At 36.1% G+C, this 18,919-nt stretch overlaps 1 protein-coding gene across 8 annotated transcripts in view; it reads left to right on the top strand.

Annotated features, from left to right (window-relative positions):
• The window catches only part of CEP112 (centrosomal protein 112), a 292,963-nt gene that overhangs the window by 94,312 nt on the left and 179,732 nt on the right, over positions 1 to 18,919 (top strand). For all 8 annotated transcript variants that reach the window (XR_009153592.1, XM_058170477.1, XM_058170478.1 and 5 more), the window contains 2 exons: positions 5,106 to 5,241; positions 15,687 to 15,794. Coding sequence is in view for 7 of the 8 variants with exons in the window: in XM_058170477.1 (XP_058026460.1) it covers positions 5,106 to 5,241; positions 15,687 to 15,794 (244 nt within the window). In the remaining variant the exon portion in view is untranslated. The remainder of the gene's footprint in view (positions 1 to 5,105; positions 5,242 to 15,686; positions 15,795 to 18,919) is intronic.

Raw genomic sequence — 18,919 nt, 5'->3', positions numbered from 1 at the left:
GTTCTTGGATTTACTAAGTAAAATAATAATAAAGTAATACAGTAATTGACTGGTCAATTTCCCTAAAAGAAAAAAAAAGGCTCATATGATATATTGATTAGATGAAAATGTGCATGGCATCTGGTTTGATTTTATAATTTCATTTCATTTCTTATACTAGGAAGAATTGAACTGCAGGATAACATTGTCTTGCAAAATATATAGTTAGGATACTATTGAGACTTACAACATAAGAGCTGATATCATGTTACCGGTACCTACTGGGAAAAGTACAATCATTCCAATGATCAGATAAATTGTCCTCTACCTGTAAGAGTCAGAGATGATGTGATTCTGACTGGTAGAAGCAGCTGTAAGTTTGGTTTTCCACAATCAACTGTTAATTGCAAGTCTTCAGATTAGGAAGGATTAGGAAGGATTAGCAAGGATTGTAAAGCCATATTTCTTGACTAAGCCAGGGACTTCAGTCATCTCCCTGTAAGTTAAGATTTAAGCTATCAAGGAAAGTATTAGCTGAAGCATCAGGCATGTTATTTCTTTTCAGAATCACTTTACCCGTTAGTATAGTTTTTACAGATATTTTCTATTCTAGTTTTTTTATTTGTTGATTAATGTTACTGGCACTTTAATATAGATCTTAGGTCCCTCATAACTTGGTTTAACTATCTTACTCCTCAAGTATTCATTTTGTTATAGTTATTGAAATAAAAACGGATCCTTTATTGGTACTCTAATGCTTGATTTATATTAGCGTCTCATACTCCAAAACTGCTTGGGATAGAGCGTCATGGTTAAACAGGAAACCTGGATTCATTATTTATTTATTTATTTATTTGTATTCCGCCTTTATTATGTTTACATATACCTCAAGATAGTGAACATATCCAACATAGTGCTGCAGGAAGTGCTTTTCACCTGGGACAGCAGGCAGACAATTTTTCCTCAGTTTTGCCATTATAGCCAAACTGTTCTGGATCAGGTCAAGCTGAAAACACATCAGACACAAACCCAGAGCTTCCTGTGCATTAAGGAGTGCCTCCCGCCAAAAAAGCTATAATTAATACCTGTTTTTGGCTACACAAGGTCCACGATCATAGTTAGCTTTTTAAAATATCAATTTTATATTAATTATAAATAAAATTTAAGGAAACAAACAGAGAAGAAAACATAATGAAAAAGAAAGTCTATCTAAATACTTTTTATATAATGCTTTTCCCCCCTTTTTAAAAAAAATAGTTCATTGAATATCAAATTCCAGAACTAAGTTGTTGAGACTTTTGTTGAAAGCCATGGTGAGCTAAGTGTTGCTTTTTTGGTAACATGGTGTTATGATGTATTCCAGGGGTGTCAAACTCAAGGGCCGGGGGCCAAATCTGGCCCACAGGGTGCTTAGATCTGGCCTGCGGGGCTGCCCTGGAGACAGTGAAGGACTGGCCAGTGGGGCCTCTGCCAGAACTCCGTTTTTGCTGGCAGAGGGTTGCAGGAGGCCTTTGCAACCAGAAACAGAGCTCAGGGGCCCATTTTCACTGGCAGAGCATTCAGGCCTCCACAGGTGCCCCCCCCCCGACACAAGTGACATTGAGCTGGCCATGCCCACCCCTGCCCCTCGAGATCAAACACAACCTGGATGTGGCCCTCAAGGAAATAGAGTTTGACATCCGGGATGTAGTTGGTACCTGGATACAAGATCTAAGCCACCTGTCTCTTCCTAGAATAAGGGGAGATCTTAAGATAGACCACATGACTCCACCCAGCTGCTGCTCATGAGTAATTGTCATTTTGTGGTGCTTATGAATCCAGTGGCTGGGGGTGGCTGGGGTTTGAGACAGGACAACACAACACAGCCATTTTTAAGAACATTGAGCTTGACCAAATCATAATCACTTTGGATTTGCATTTTTTTCTGTTGCTTTGGAAGGATTAAATTCCTTTGGAAGAGCAAGCAATATTACATTCATTTGGTGAGCTCCTTCTCTTTAGATATGAATTTTAAATATTCTTATTTATATTTTAAAATAAATTTTAAAAGGGTTTGAAAAATGTTATTAAACAAGATAATAGGGCTTTAAAGGTTGGAAACTAGAGGGAGCTAGAGGATAACAACAGAATGCAAGGAAATATTCTAATAGTGAACTTATTAATGGAAAATTATGAGAAGTTTTTGAAAATTTATGACAAATGAGCTTTGAAATGATTGGAAATGAGGGATAGATGGAGTATTAAGGATGCAATGAAAGAAGAACAAGGTACTTTGGATAAATTTGAAATTAATCTGAAAGTAGATATAAATGTGGTAAGTAATGAGAGGAATGCAGAAAAGGTTGTACTGGACTTTCAAATGAAACAGGATGATGCTTCAGTATCTAAAAGACATATGCAACTCTCAGACCAGAAAGGAGAGGTAGATATTTTTGTTTTACTTGATGTACAAAAGAGACCTGTCAGAATTTTGAAGGATTTTTTTGTGAAGTGACAAAAAAAAAAAAAGATTGAATTCCTCTTACTGAATATACAAAAAAGGTTTGCTAAAGTTTTGAAAGATTTTGGGGAGAAGAATAAAACAAAGATGACAAGAAATAAACTACAGTAGTCTATTGGAATGGGTTAAAAGTTAAGATCTGTTAAATGTATAGGGAAGTAATACAAAGCTGGCTTATTTGATCGAGGTTAAGATGACAATATAGTTATATCTAACAAACCTTACTGGACTTTTGCTGATAAGGAATGAATGAAAAGTGTTGGAATTTTGTTTTTAGTTAAGAAATGAAACAGAGGGAAGAGCAATAATGGTGAAAGGAGGCTGCCACAAATGTCTCTATAGTACAGGCATTGGATAAGTGTTAATCCCTCATAGTTAATGGGGAAAGAAAGACTGTCTAAACCAATAGTTGGGTATGGTCATCCCCACTTTAGCCTTCACTTCACGAAGCCTCTCTCTGGTCTCAGGGAGGCTTTAGAAACACATTTTGGGACTTAAAGGGCCGATCTTAGAAATTTGGATTGAACAAGTTTGAATGTTGCCAAACTGGAGAAGGGGCACAGCTGGGCATCATAAAGAAGTTGTGCTATTGGCTTGACTTCTAATAATTGGAATGCTGCAGGTATACTTATTTATCAGTTTTTTATTAAATTCTGTAAATTGATTTCTGGTTTTCCTTGCAATACTGAGTTAATGTTCTCAGTGTTCTTTTAAGGCCAATATGTGTTCTTGAAAATATTGCTGCATTGTCTGCATAGAGTAGAGTAGGACAGAGATGGGTCTTCCGTGAAGTTTTGGAGAGTGAAAGTATGTGTTAAGGACATGGTCCACCACTGAGTTCATATGGAAATTGAATAAGAATGGGACCAATATGCAGCCTTGTTTGACATCCTTCTCAGTTCTAATGGTACTTGTGAGACGGCCCTGGGGTTTTGTGTTACCTTGAGTGAGTTCTGTTTGTGAAACAAATGTATTAGATGGACTAATTGTTGGTTAATTAAGGAATTAATTAAATATTAATTAAAACAGAAACTACTTTACTCCTGACAAAGTGCACAAATATGTATCTTGGTACATTTCTAAGCTTTGCATATCATGTATTAACTTTGAACACTTTGTCTACTTCTGCATCCATCTGTTCTTCATCCCACCCCAAAAATTTTGTTAAAAATCATATTAAAGAAGCCTAGTAACTCTAATATCTTCACCAGGTTTTTCTGAAACAGTGCTCAGTCTTAAAAGAGGAAGTAGATATTAGAGAGGGGTCTTCTTTAATATGAATTTTTAACAACACACAAGTTCACTGCAGCAGCTTAATTGAAGCAGCAAAGATTGCCCAGTAGTGCTGTGGCATAGGCTGAGCCAGAAGCACAGGAGTTCCCTCTTGTCTGAGCTGCAGCAAGTGCCAAGAGACCTTGCTGTTGCATTTAAGCTGAGGCAGCAACCCTGTGCCTTTTCCCCAGACAGCAGGCCTTGCATTGGTAGCTGACCTGCTTCAGACCTCAGAGCCTCCAGTGCATGGAAGAGCACCTCTCTCCAAAATAGGTTGTATTAATTCCTTTCCTTTTCTCCTTTCAAGGTTAAATTCATTTCTCTCCACCGTCCAAAGGAAGTTTAATTTTCTCCCCACCCCCCAAAAAAACCCTCTTCAAAATCAATGGAAGATTCTGAATGTCCAAGTCAAAACCTGGATCTAAATCCCATCAGTGATTTGAAACAGCCTCTGCATGGAAGAAACATCACACAACTGGAAAAAAAACACACCCTCCCATTAATATCAGAGACTGATGGACATAAGAAACACCTACTTAAAATTGTTTCTGCTAAATAGAATTCTTTATTGGCCAAGTGTGATACCATATCAAGGGGGCAATACCAGAGCTCAGGGTGCCCTTATTTTTTCCATCGAAGGAAATAGCACACTTGTTACTTTTTTATTGAATGAATGATTGCATAGACCAGGGGTCTCCAACCTTGGCAACTTTAAGACTTGTGGGCTTCAACTCCCAGAACTCTGGGAGTTGAAGTCCACAAATCTTAAAGTTGCCAAGGTTGGAGACCCCTGGCATAGACGGTTTTGATAGTTTTTTTTTAACTTTATTTACTGGCTGAATGAAGACAAAATATTAATATATCCACATATGTTAAAAAAGGGGGAAAAAAACTAAATGAGATATATAGCTGTATACTAGCCACAGAATTTTGGAGAAATTGTGGATGGGAAATGCTCTTTGAAGTATTTTTTTAAAATCACAATATACTAAAAATACTATCTTAATTAAATATTTTAGGATGATTGTATAATGTTATATAAGGAAGGGTGAAATTCTGCGTGACCCAAAACTACAATGCTTCTACAACTTTTTTGTTTTACTGAGGTTTTTTAAATGGATATTTTTTTAAAGAACCCAATCCTTTTTTAGGTGATTTCAGATCAACAGCAGAATAAAAATAACTTATTCTTTTCTCCTTCAACATATTAGTAATGAAAGACAAGATAAGCAATGACAGAACATTAAAAAGTGAATATTATTTCAAGCGAATCTGACTAAAGCCATTTCTTTTATGCAAGGCTGTGCTTTTTTAACTTGATATTTTAACAATGAAAATCTTTTCTGCCTTCTAGGGAGAGGGAGGAACATCTGACTCAGGTGATGGAGGCACAGAGACTACAAGCCCAGCAGGCTGATGCTGCCTTGGAGGAGTTTAAGCGGCAGGTGGAGCTGAACTCAGAAAAAGTGTATGCAGAAATGAAAGAACAGGTGAGAAGGTCACAGGGCCAGCCTTTCTGGAACTCTCTGTCACAGTGGGAGAGTGCCTTCTTGTTTTATATGGCTAGAAACATATTTCTCTTGATTCTGGAACATCAAACTCCTAGACTATGTAGCAGCTTTGCCTGGAAATCGGAAGAAAAGATCTTGGCAGCTGATTAATCTTTTAAAACAGAATTTTAAAACTCTCCCTGGTTTTATTACCGAATAGGATTTTTCCAAATAAATAAATTATTAACTTGCATCCTGTTTGGTGGTTGGATTTTATAGCTCATTGTTTTACTCATTCATTTTCTAAAACCCAGCTCAGTCATTCCCTCCAGCTATCTTTCTGAAAAATATTACCTCAATTTCTAAACTCAGTGTTGCTAGGATATATGTGTGGTAGTGGAATAATGTCAAACACATTCCCTTTTTTAATTAATAAAACCCTTTCTATTTCATTGTAATCTTAAAGCTAGACAGGTAGGTAGAAAACAGCATTTCTTTTAAGGGATCATCCTTTTTGGCATAACTCCCTGAGGGTAAATAGAAGAGTCAAAGCAGAATGAATAAATGTTTCTTAAAATGCTGTATATTTACAGCAAATGAGATATTTTAATAATTATAATAGTGGACACATGTTCAAAAGTATTGATACTCCTCCAACTTTTTGCCAAAGACTCCCAATTGGTTATCATTTTCATTTATTTTATTATTTATAAGAGAGCCAGTTTGGTGCAGTGGTTAACTCATTAGATTAGAAGCCATTATTAGACTATATCATGACTTCCAGGTTTGCCTTACAGACAAAGCAAACTAGGTGACTTTGGGCCAGTCATTTCTCTCAGGCTTAGGAAAAAGGCAGTGGCAAATCACTTCTGAAATCTTGCCAAGAAAACTGCAAAATTGCCTAGGCATCCATCAGGATTCAAGATTGACTTGAAGGCATCCAAAAAGAAAAAAAATGCAAGAATACATTTAGTTATTCATCAAAAGCAAAAGCATCTATTTGTGTCAGGTTCAACTTATTTCACAGCAGATTGAGATTTTGGGGTGGGTGGGTGTAAGTGGAAGGGTACCAGGTCTTTTAATCACATCTGTATTTGAAGCCCCAATTGCCCATTATTTTCCAGGCGTTAGTGGTGATTGTTATAGGCAGCCTTGCCAATATACAAAATGTAAAAAGCGTTGTGTTAGAGATTGAGTTAGTGGCATGATTGTGGTTCACATTTCTGTACACATATCCATCTTCAGATTCTCAATGCACTGAAGAAACAGTTACATAGAAAATAAATATCAATTGTGTTTAGCTGATAAAGTAGAATTATGAAAATTGTCACATTTCTATAGGATGCTTGTCCTGTATTTGTAATTTGATCAATACCAACATTTGTGACACATTGCATTCTATTTCTAAAGCTTGATATGAGATATGATTTTGTCCATGGTTTGTTTACTTACATCACAAATAAACAAATGAACTTACATGAACAAATTTCTGATAACCAAAATCAGCAGTTAGAATATTTATCTAGAAAATTTATATTGCCTCCTATTCGCACATGACGACTCAAGGCAGCTTACAAGGACATAAAAGAACATAAAAACACAATGTAAAAGAAATAAAAATAAAAAAAAAGAAAAATAATAAAATAATAACTCCCCCCTCCCCCAGGCGACAACACATACACGCATACTAGACATTTAATGGACTCAGTCCTGCTCTAGGTTCCCCAGGCCCACTGGCAGAACCACATCTTCAGGGCCTTCTGAAAGCATGTCAGAGTGGGGGCCAGGCTAATCTCTGGAGCATTGAAGATTGCCAACTGTGTAGACTTGAGGATGTGCTGAGATTTTTGTGAAAATTTCATCATTTTTAAAAAAGTATAACATAACTATTTTAGGGCTTATATTACACCCTATATTATAACATATATCTGTTCCACACTTCAGAGTTGCAGGACATTGGCATCAGTTTTCAGGAATCATGGCCAAAGGGGAGTCCAGACAGGGATTTAGATTTCTGAAGTGGGTTTCTTCTTTCCATCTGACAGAAAAGGTTAAGATAATAGCAATAGTATTTAGACTTATATACCGCTTTACGGTGCTTTACAGCCCTCTCTAAGCGGTTTAAAGAGTCAGCATATTGCCTCCAACAATCTGGGTCCTCATTTTACCAATCTCGGAAGCATGGAAGGAGTCAATCTTGAACCAGGTGAGATTTGAACTGTCAAATTTCAGGTAGTACTGCATTCTAACCACTGTGCCACTGTGGCTAATATAATGGTACATTGATTCTGAACTTTTTCTGATGATTGCTATTAAGCTTGGCACACTTTTGGTAGATTTGTTTGTGATGAAAGAAGACAACCAGTTGTCTGTCTTACAATTAAGATATCCATATGTAGAAACTCTGGGAACATGATTGTTGTGCTATTCAACCTGGAGAAATGGTGGTTACTATGAGTGATGATGGGATAAGAGAGAAGAGTCTGATGGCTATTCCTTTATGTGTGGTGCAGGGCTTGATTTTCCCAGCCCCACCCCCATTGAACATTTGATGAAGACTCAAGGAGATATAATTAGAAAGTCTGAGGTTTAATATCAATACCATGATGATATTCAGTGTTACCCCACTAACCCAGACTGGTGATGTAATTGAGATCATATCTCAGTGCTGGAGGCTGTGAGAACAGACGTAAACTGAACTGTAGCAAGATGCTGTTATTATTTTTCTGTTGAAGTTCTCTGTCTTCTCCAGTAGTTTCTTTGGATTGGAGAGTAACACTCTGATAGAGCAAGTATATAACTTGGGGTTATTTTCCGAACTCATGAGTCCTGCTAGAAGAAATCTTCATACGATGACTTCGGCCCTTGTCACAATCAGTTTAGACTACTGCAATCTGCTGTACATGGGGCTGTTCCTTTTTTTAAAAAAGTTTTTTTTTATTTTTAAAACAAACATACATAAAAACATAACATCATCTTCAATTAAAATTACAGACTGTCAGTTGGTTACAAGTCTTTTGTGCATTTTCACCATATTCATAATTTATAGTTTATCTAATTTCACATTTTATCAATCTAGTATACCTCCAAATATTTTTGTCTTCATTAATAATTTATCTAACTATTAGTATTTCTTCCCTCACTTCATCATCCTGAATAAAACCAATAATAATACATCTTTATATTATATTTTATATATTTCTACAATTCTTGTATTATAAAGATCTCTATCAAACTTCATTACCATATTTTTTTATCTAACCATTGGTAAAATAAATCCCATATCTTGTAATATTGTTTATCTTCCTGTTCTCTAATTTCAAATGTCAATTTACTCATTTCAGCACATTCCATTATTTTCTTAATAACTTCATCTTGCGTTGGTATTTTCTCATTTTTCCAATTTTTAACAAACACAATTCTAGCCACTGTTGCTACATTCACAATCAAATATCTCAATTATCTATTGTATATTTCAGGTATGATTCCCAATAAAAAACACCTCTGGTTTAAAGTCTGTGCTTTTTTATCATTTTTTCCAACCACGTGTGGATTTTAGTCCAATATCTTTTAGCTTCTATGCACGTCCACCACATATGGTAGTATGTGCCCAGTATCTGATGACATTTCCAACGTTTTTCGGATTTGTTCTTGAACATTCTGGCTATTCTCGTCGGGGGTAGATGCCACCTGTAAAACATCTTATACAAATTCTCTTTATATGCATTGTCATTTTGTAATTTTGCAACCATAATTTTTGCCATTTCTCTAAGTCAATCCCATGTCCAAAATTTTTCCCCTAAGTAATGATTATTTTTTTAACTTCTTGTTCTTCCAATTTAACCTTTAATAAATATCCATATAATTTTTTAATTACATTTTCATCCATACCTGTTAACATTTTATCTAAGTTAGTCAGATTATTATAAAAACCTTCTGTCTTGGACTCTTTATCATATCTAGAATGTATTTGCAAATAAGAAAACCAATTCATCTTTATACCTTGTACTTCTAATTCTTGCATAGATTTAAGTTCACCCTTTTCATTCAATAATTCACTATATCTAACAATTTGTTCCTTTCTAAATGTTATTGAATATGAGAATGCTTCAATAGTTGATAGCCAGACTGGAATTTTTAAATAATGTTGTTTCTTAAACTTCTCCCAATTTAATAACAAGGCCTCTCGTATAAAATGTCTTCTGAAATACCCCTGTGTTTTTGCTTTCTTATACCATAAGAAGGCATGCCATCCCAACAACAAATCATGTCCTTCTAAGGTCAATACTCTATTATTTCTTAGCATTATCCATTCCTTGATCCACATCAAATTTGTTGCTTGATAGTATAATTCCCAATTAGGCAATCCAAAACCTCCTCTTATTCTGGCATCCTGCAACAATTTTAGTTTTATCTTTGCTTTTTTACCCTGCCAAATATATTTCCACACTATTTTATTCAATTCTTCAAAATATCTTTTCCCCAACCTAATTGGGATTGTCTGGAACAAATATAGAATTCTAGGCAATATATTCATCTTAATCGTTGATATTTTCCCTATCAATGATAATTGTAAATTTTCCCACTTTGCCAAATCTGTCACTATCTGTTGTTTGAGTTTACTATAGTTATTCTCTTTAAGTGTACTACAACTTGCTGTCAAATATATTCCCAAATATTTAACCTTATTTGTGACCTGCATCTTTGATAGTTCTGCCAGATCTTCTTTTTGTTTTATTAACATATTTTTTGTCAAGATCTTCGTTTTGTCTTTATTTATTTTCAATCCTGCAACTTTTCCATATTCTCCTATCTTGTCTATCAGTTTAGTTATTAATTCTAATGGATCTTCAAGAATTAAAAACCAGGTCATCTGCAAATGCTTGCAATTTGTATTCTTCCTTTTGAATTTTCATGCCTTTTATATCTTTTTCTTCTCTAATATTTCTATTTAACACTTCTAATGTTAACACAAACAACAGGAGTGACAGTGGACAACCTTGTCTTGTTCCTTTTTTAATTTCAATAGACTGTCAATTCTCCATTTATCATAACTTTTGCTGTTTGTTGGTAGTATATGGCTTCTATGGCCTGGATAAACTTTCTACTACATGGAGCTGTCTTTAAAGATCACTTGGGAGCTGCAGTTGGTTCAGAGTGCAATGGCCCTGTGACTTACTTCATTTACAGTGGGAATACATTATACCACTACATTGAGTCTTGTACTAGTTGCTAATAAGCGTTGAGATACAATTTAAAATGATGCTAACTTGTAAGGCTATACAGAATTTTGGTGCCTCGTTACTTGTTTGACTACATTTTCCCATTGGAATTAGTCTGGCCAGTTTGACCTAGATGAAATTACTAGCCCTGTCTCATCTTAGAAAAATGAAAGGGCCAAGGCTTAGGAACCCTTCTTATTGGTGGTAGTCCAGTCCTTTGAAAAGCCTCCCCCTTTAACATCTGGCTGGCTCCCAACCCTATTTCCTTCTAGAAACTGCTTAGAACAGAGTTTTTCCAGGGGGAATTTGGGTCCTGATTCCATTTTGGTTTATTTATCTTTTGGTTGTTGTTTAATTTTATTTTGTGTTTTAATTATTTGCAGACCATTCTTTTATATATTGCAGATTGTTTCTTCTCTTCTAAGCAGTAAGAATGCTTCTGGATTTGGTGGCCTATAAATAACCTTCCTAGTATCTTGTTTCAAACTGTAAGGAAAATCTCAAGAAAAAATTAAATAGTTCTGGTTGCCACTCATAGTCAGTGAATGTTTAAAAGATGGAAACCAAATAACTTGATAACATAAAAAAGATCTCAAAGAATAGCTAATTATATTATAATTAGCTAAAATTATAATAAATATAATTATATTATACAATATCAGATATGATATTATTGCCATTACGGAAACTTGGTGGGATGAAACCAACAAATGGAACATACAGCTAGAGGGATATAAATTATTTAAAAGAAATAGACCAAATAAAAGAGGAGGTGGAGTTGCACTATATATAAGAAATAACTACATCTCTACAGAAATAGAGCACAACAATGATGAAAATTATCTTGAATGCATTTAGGTCAATATTAAAATGGGGGGGGGGGAGGAAATGATATTGCCATAGTTCTATACTATTGGCCACCCAACCAAACAGAGGAAGTAGATGAACTTTTTGCTAGTGAGCTAACTAAGGTATGTAGGAAGCACATCACAGTAGTAATGGGGGATTTTAACTACCCTAACATCAACTGGGAGACAAACTCTGCACCAACTCTGATCCAACAAGTTCCTAACAAACCTAGCAGACAACTTTGTTTCCCAAAAAGTAGAGAAGGGAACAAGGGGATCAGCCATATTGGACTTAATTCTCACTAACAGAGATGAAATGATAGAAGGTGTTGAAGCTACCAGGAACCTTGGGGGCAAGTGATCATGCAATACTGGAATTCAACATTAAGCAAACACAAGTAGTAGAACAAAGTCAAACTAGAGTCTTGGACTTTAAGAGAGCTAATTTCAATAAACTTAGAGAGAGCTTGAGAAGGATTCCATGGATGAGAATCTTCAAGGGGAAAACAACTCAAGAAGCTTGGGAAATTTTGAAAAGTGAGATTATAAAAGCCCAGGCTAGCACAATACCAATATAGAAGAAAAATAATAAATCACAAAAGAAGCCAGAAAGGATGCATAAAGAACTATCTGACAAATTGAAAGACAAAAAGGACAAGTATAAAAAGTGGAAAGAGGGGCAAGTAACTAAGGCAGAATATCAGCAAATAGCCCGAGCCTGTAAAGATGAAGTGAGGAAAGCTAAGGCTCACAACGAACAAAGGCTAGCGACAAAAGTAAAAAATAACAAAAAAAGCTTCTTCCAACATGTTAAAAACAAGAAAAAAGTCAAGGAAACTATTGGCCCATTGCTGGGAGAAAGTGGCAAGAAGGTGACAAGCAACAGGGAGAAAGCAGATCTACTTAACTCATTTTTTGCATCTGTCTTTACACAAAAGGAGAAAACAGTCCAACCTATCAAAAACAGCACCACAAAAAACAGATTAAGAACCCAAGTTAAAATAGGGGAAAAAATGGTAAGTGAATACCTGACTACCCTAGACGAGTTCAAATCACCAGGACCGGATGGATTACACCCCAAGGTTCTGAAGGAACTGGCAGACGAGATCTCAGAACCACTGAACTATATCTTTCAAAGATCCTGGAGCACAGGGGAACTGCCAGAGGACTGGAAAAGAGCTGATGTAGTTCCCATCTTCAAAAAAGGGAAAAAAACAGATCCAGGAAACTACAGACCTATCAGCCTGACCTCAATACCAGGGAAGATTCTGGAAAAGATAATCAAGCAACGAATCATTGAACACCTAGAAGGAAACAAAGTAATAACCAAAAGCCAACATGGGTTTGTCAAAAACAGATCATGCCAGACTAATCTCATTTGTCACAAAATGACAAAATTAGTGGACCAGAAAAATGCTGTCAGTATAATTTACTTGGACTTCAGTAAAGCATTTGATAAAGTAGACCACAAGCTACTACTAGATAAAGTAGAAAAATGTGGGTTAGACAGCACCACCACCAGATGGATTCGTAACTGGCTGACCAACCGCACTCAACGTGTAGTCCTCAATGGAACTACATCCACATGGAGGGAAGTATACAAGGGAGTACCCCAAGGCTCTGTTTTAGGCCCAGTATTCTTCGACATCTTCATCAATGACTTGGACGAGGGGATAGCTGGGGAACTCATCAAATTTGCAGATGACACCAAGCTGGCAGGAATAGCCAACACTCCAGAAGATAGGCTCAAGATACAGAAGGATCTTGACAGACTTGAACATTGGGCACTATCTAACAAAATGAAATTCAACAGTGAAAAAAGTAAGGTTCTACATTTAGGCCAAAAAAACAAAATGCACAGTACCGGATATGTGGTACCTTGCTCAATAGTAGTAACTGTGAGAAGGATCTTGGAGTCCTAGTGGACAACCTTTTAGATATGAGCCAGCAGTGTGCAGCAGCTGCCAAAAAGGCCAACACAGTTCTGGGCTGCATAAACAGAGGGATAGAATCAAGATCATGTGAAGTGTTAATACCACTTTATAATACCTTGGTAAGGCCACACTTGGAATACTGCATTCAGTTTTGGTCGCCACAATGTAAAAAAGATATTGAGACTCTAGAAAGAGTGCAGAGAAGAGCAACAAAGATGATTAGGGGATCGGAGACTAAAACATATGAAGAACAGTTGCAGGAACTGGGTATGTCTAGTTTAATGAAAAGAAGGACTAGGGGAAACATGATAGCAGTGTTCCAATATCTCAGGGGTTGCCACAAAGAAGAGGGAGTCAAACTATTCTCCAAAGCACCTGAGGGTAGAACAAGAAGCAATGCATGGAAACTAATCAAGGAGAGAAGCAACTTAGAACTAAGGAGAAATTTCCTGACAGTTAGAACAATCAGTAAGTGGAACAATTTGCCTGCAAAAGTTGTGAATGCTCCAATGTTGGAAATTTTTAAGAAAATGTTGGATAGCCATTTGTCTGAAATGGTGTAGGGTTTCTTGCCTGGGCAGAGGGTTGAACTAGAAGACCTCCAAGGTCCCTTCCAACTCTGTTATTATGTTGTTATGTTATGTTATGTTATGTTATGTTATGTTATGTTATGTTATGTTATGTTATGTTATGTTATGTTATGTTATGTTATGTTATGTTATGTTATGTTATGTTATGTTATGTTATGTTATGTTATGTTATGTTATGTTATATGCTAAATGTGAGGGAGCAATGTGAAGTGAATGAAAATAGGAAGACGGATAATAGTTGAATATTAGGGGGGTGTTGTGTCTGCGGGCCCCGAGCCGGGCTTCCTGGCAGAGAGTGACTCGGAGAGTGTGAGGGGGAAGAACCGACAGGGCTTCCCTCTGCAGAACCTTCCTCTCTGGCTCCGCTCCAGATTCCAGAGGCAGGCCAGGTGGAGGAGGAGGAGCTGACACGGCCTCTTTCCCCTGACCCCTCCTTCCCCCTGGCAACGCCCCAAGAGCCAGCTGAGGAGGATCAATCGTGGCTAGATGCAAGGCAGCAATGCCGAGTGAAGCGTGCGCAGCAAAAGAAAGGAAGGGGCCGGCCCAGGGAGTCCTGAGTCACGGATCCACACCCCACAGGATATAAAAGTGGGTGGAGCTGCCTTTGGGCTCCGTGACGGACAAAAACTGACTTTTGGAAACTTGCTTTATTGCGAGACTCAGGAATTGGCTTTTCGGACTTCTGTTTACTTCTGAACTCTGGGTTGTTCCAGCAACAGACCGCAGTAGCATTGAAGAGATAAGGAGGACTTGGCAGGCAATCGCAGGTTCGTTGCCAGAGCTGATATCTGTAGCAAGAATAAATTGCTGACAAATACAGTCAGCTCGTGTGTCTTCTGGGGGGTGGTTGAGAGGGGCAGAACAGGGGGCAAATCCTAAATAGTAAAATTTGATAATGATAGTGAAAAGTAGGGTATAAATCTAATAAATAACAAATATTCAGAAAGAATCTAATCAAGCTTAATATAAAAACTAAACTATAACTTCCACCATCCTTTCGACTATGTCCTGAGACCAAAACCAGGAAGAATATGATAGGGTGCTAAGTCCATTAGAAGTGGATGACAAGATTGTAAGTCCATTAGAAGAGGATGACAAGTTTACAAAATTTGCTGAATCACTGACAGTACTGCTTAACTTTTTACAGGACATACTGCCATTTGCACAACAGTGGGAAAAATAATTTGGTTGTACAAATGGGAAGAAGATTTAGTTTTCAAAAAAGTTAAACCCTTCAATAGATCTCTGAAAAAGATGTCAGAAACAAAGATGAGAATCAAGTCTTTCTCCACAGCTGAGAAGGAAATCTCTGGAATAGGATTTGCTGGTATTTTTCTTCTTTTGAAACTGTCAGTTTTTAGATTTTCTTTTACTAGCTCTCTTTACATATATTATGGTGGTTTTTTTTAATTTTAAGTAGATGAATATGTAATGAAACCTCAACATACATTTAATAAATATAATGATACAAAAAAAAACACAATTTCCAAGATAAATACCTTTGAAAGAACACAAATGGAATGCAATAAAATCTTCAGCACTTTTAAGCCCCACTCTTTTTGTTTCAATAAATAGCACTTGAGGCTTTTAGATTTTATCAAGTGTAAAATTAGATTGTTCTTCAATGATACAAGATTTTCATAGAAAGCATTAAAATTTTAAATGACTAAATTTGTGGTTTTTTTTTTTAATGATCTGTATTTATCTGCTTGTTACTTTACTGATAAAACATGCTCGACACTCATTTTTAACTGTTAATGGATAATAGTTTTAAAGATTTTGAAGATGTGAAAACAATTACACTATCTGCCATGTGTGTTATGAAATTATGTATTCTTGCTTACTTTGTAGATGGAAAAGGTAGAAGCAGATCTTAACAAATCAAAATCTTTCCGTGAGAAGCAGTCAAAAGAGTTCTCCTGGCAGTTGGAGGAGCTGAAGCAAAAACATGAACAACAGGTTAGTTAATTTTAAGAAAATGTTTCTTAATATTTTACTTTATACTGTCTTAGTTGTTTCCTTTTTATCAGTGATCTTGGAAGCCATTGATCTGCTTTCAGAGTGGTTCATTAAGTCACAGTTATAACTTTCTTCTTCTGTTTCGTATGTGAGCAAATATTTTTAATGTATCTTCAAAGTTTTTAAACTTTCTGGTTATAAAGAAAAACCTAACCTATAACAGAAATTCTTATAATGGGAAGTGAAATTATTGCCTCTATATGCTCATCTGATTTTGTTGAATAAATGAATGAACATTACCTTTTTGGTAAAAAAAAAATATTGCATTTACCCATAAGATAAGATATTTGAGAAATAGGTAGAATAAGAAGAATAACAAAAGATTTTAAAGTCAATTTAGTCCAGTTCCACAAATAATATAGATAGTTTAACCTGGTGCTACATTGAGATACCATATACATCAAGATTATAGAGATGAGTAGCTTACTTTTAGGACCTTCTTTTTTTTCTACAAATGTGATAAAACAAAAAAATCCTCAACAATGGTAGAAAATGGCTTTGAATCTGTTTAATATTTATTATTAAGCAATTAGCTCATTATTATAAGATAAAAATCCTTTATTTGTATAAGCATTTATAACAAAGAAAGCTTTTCATAATAACTGTGACAAAATATATCAAAAATTCAGAACTGATTCCTATTGAAATCTTCTACAATAATATTTCTCCTTGCCTTTGTTCCAAAAACAGAATTCGTTTTTTTAAAATCTCAAACTAGGGATATAGCCATATTGCTCATGGACAGGTGTTCTAGGGATATAGGTTACATTGGATTACTTATCTTGAGCAGAGTGAGTTATCTGACTTCATTGATGAAATCCCATCTTCTACTGATGAACTTTCCCTCTCCTTGCAATAAATTGCTATTTTAAAGATACAATTTCAGGGGAATATTGGGAAATGGACAATGGTTCCTAACTCTATAGGTCTCTAGATGTAAATAAAATAGTATTGAACTGTGTATGGATAATCTCCTTTTCGCTGCATGTGAGGGAAGGAAATGTGTTGAAACGAAAAAGACTGGGGCAGAAGAACAATCCAAAAATCATCCTCCCCACTTCTGAGTGTTTTTGGTAGGACCCTGGATTTTGTTGGAGCTTTCCACGTTGGAGATGGGATTGTAACAGTTCAGTCTCTTCCTTCATTTATATTATCTTTTTTTTTGGCAGTAAGTTATTAAACAACTTTATTACAAACCATTTTTATACATAGGGTTTTTCATTCTCTCTCTAATCCTGCTTATGCTTTCTACATTTCTTTTTTTATTAGTGTCAAAATTCATGTGAGTTACTTGGATTTTAAGATACCTTTATATTTTGAAACTTGTCATACTTTATATTATATGCATTCCAAATGTTGATTGAAATAGTCAGTTACATATAAAACACTTAAGATTCTTGCTCTGCTCTATGTTGAGGATTGAATGAAAGGTAATGCTTCCTTGTTTATAACTTTGAAAGGAACTATATGTCCCTAAGAAAAATTGCGATTACTGTCTAGTAAAATATAAAAGTAATCACAGTCTTTCTCACTGTTTTTCTGCTTATGATGGACAAGTTTCTTGACGCTATTGTGAAAGAGCTCCTGTCCTTTCTACTTCAATTAATTCTTCAATTAATACTTCAATTAATTCTCACTAACAGAGATGAAATGATAGAAGGTGTTGAAGCTACAGGAACCTTGGGGGCAAGTGACCACGCAATATTGGAATTCAACATTAAGCAAATACAAGTAGTAGAACAAAGTCAAACTAGAGTCTAGGACTTTAAGAGAGCTAATTTCAATAAACTTAGAGAGATCTTGAGAAGGATTCAATGGATGAGAATCCTCAGGGGGAAAACAACTCAAGAAGCTTGGGAAATTTTGAAAAGTGAGATTATAAAAGCACAGTCTAACACAATACCAATGAAGAAGAAAAATAGTAGATCACAAAAGAAACCAGCATGGATGCATAAAGAACTATCTGACAAATTGAAAGACAAAAAGGACAAATATAAAAAGTGGAAAGAGGGCAAATAACTAAGGCAGAATATCAGCAAATAGCCGAGCCTGTAAAGATGAAGTGAGGAAAGCTAAGGCTCACAATGAACAAAGGCTAGCGACAAAAGTAAAAATAATAAAAAGCTTCTTCCAACATGTTAAAAACAAGAAAAAGTCAAGGAAACAATTGGCCCATTGCTGGGAGAAAGTGGCAAGAAGATGACAAGCAACAGGAGAAAGCAGATCTACTTAACTCATATTTTGCATCTGTCTTTACACAAAAGGAAAAACAATCCAACCTATCAAAAACAGCACTACAAAAACAGATTAGAAACACAAGTTAAAATAGGGAAGAAAATGGTAAGTGAACACCTGTCTACCCTAGACAAGTTCAAATCACCAGGACGGATGGATTACACCCCAAGGTTCTGAAGGAACTGGCAGGCGTGATCTCAGAACCACTGAACTATATCTTTCAAAGATCCTGGAGCACAGGAGCTGCCAGAGGACTGGAAAAGAGCTGATGTAGTTCCCATCTTCAAAAAGGAAAAACAGATCCAGGAAACTACAGACCTATCAGTCTGACCTCAATACCGGGGAAGATTCTGGAAAAGATAAAAGCAACGAATCACCGAACACCTAGAAGCAAACAAAGTAATAACCAAAAGCCAACATGGGTTTGTCAAAAACAGATCATGCCAGACTAATCTTATCGCATTCTTTGACAAAATGACAAAATTAGTAGACCAGAGGAATGCTGTTGATATAATTTACTTGGACTTCAGTAAAGCATTTGATAAAGTAGACCATAACCTACTACTAGATAAAGTAGAAAAATGTGGGTTAGACAGCACCACCACCAGATGGATTCGTAACTGGCTGACCAACCGCACTCAACGTGTAGTCCTCAACGGAACTACATCCACATGGAGGGAAGTATGCAGTGGAGTACCCCAAGGCTCTGTTTTAGGCCCAGTACTCTTCAACATCTTCATCAATGACTTGGACGAGGGGATAGATGGGGAACTCATCAAATTTGCAGATGACACCAAGCTGGCAGGAATAGCCAACACTCCAGAAGATAG

The sequence above is a fragment of the Ahaetulla prasina genome, chromosome 2, assembly GCF_028640845.1.
Source record: "Ahaetulla prasina isolate Xishuangbanna chromosome 2, ASM2864084v1, whole genome shotgun sequence".
Lineage (NCBI taxonomy): Eukaryota > Metazoa > Chordata > Lepidosauria > Squamata > Colubridae > Ahaetulla > Ahaetulla prasina.
Note: the sequence above shows the minus strand (reverse complement) of the source record. Positions and strands in the feature narration are given on the sequence as shown.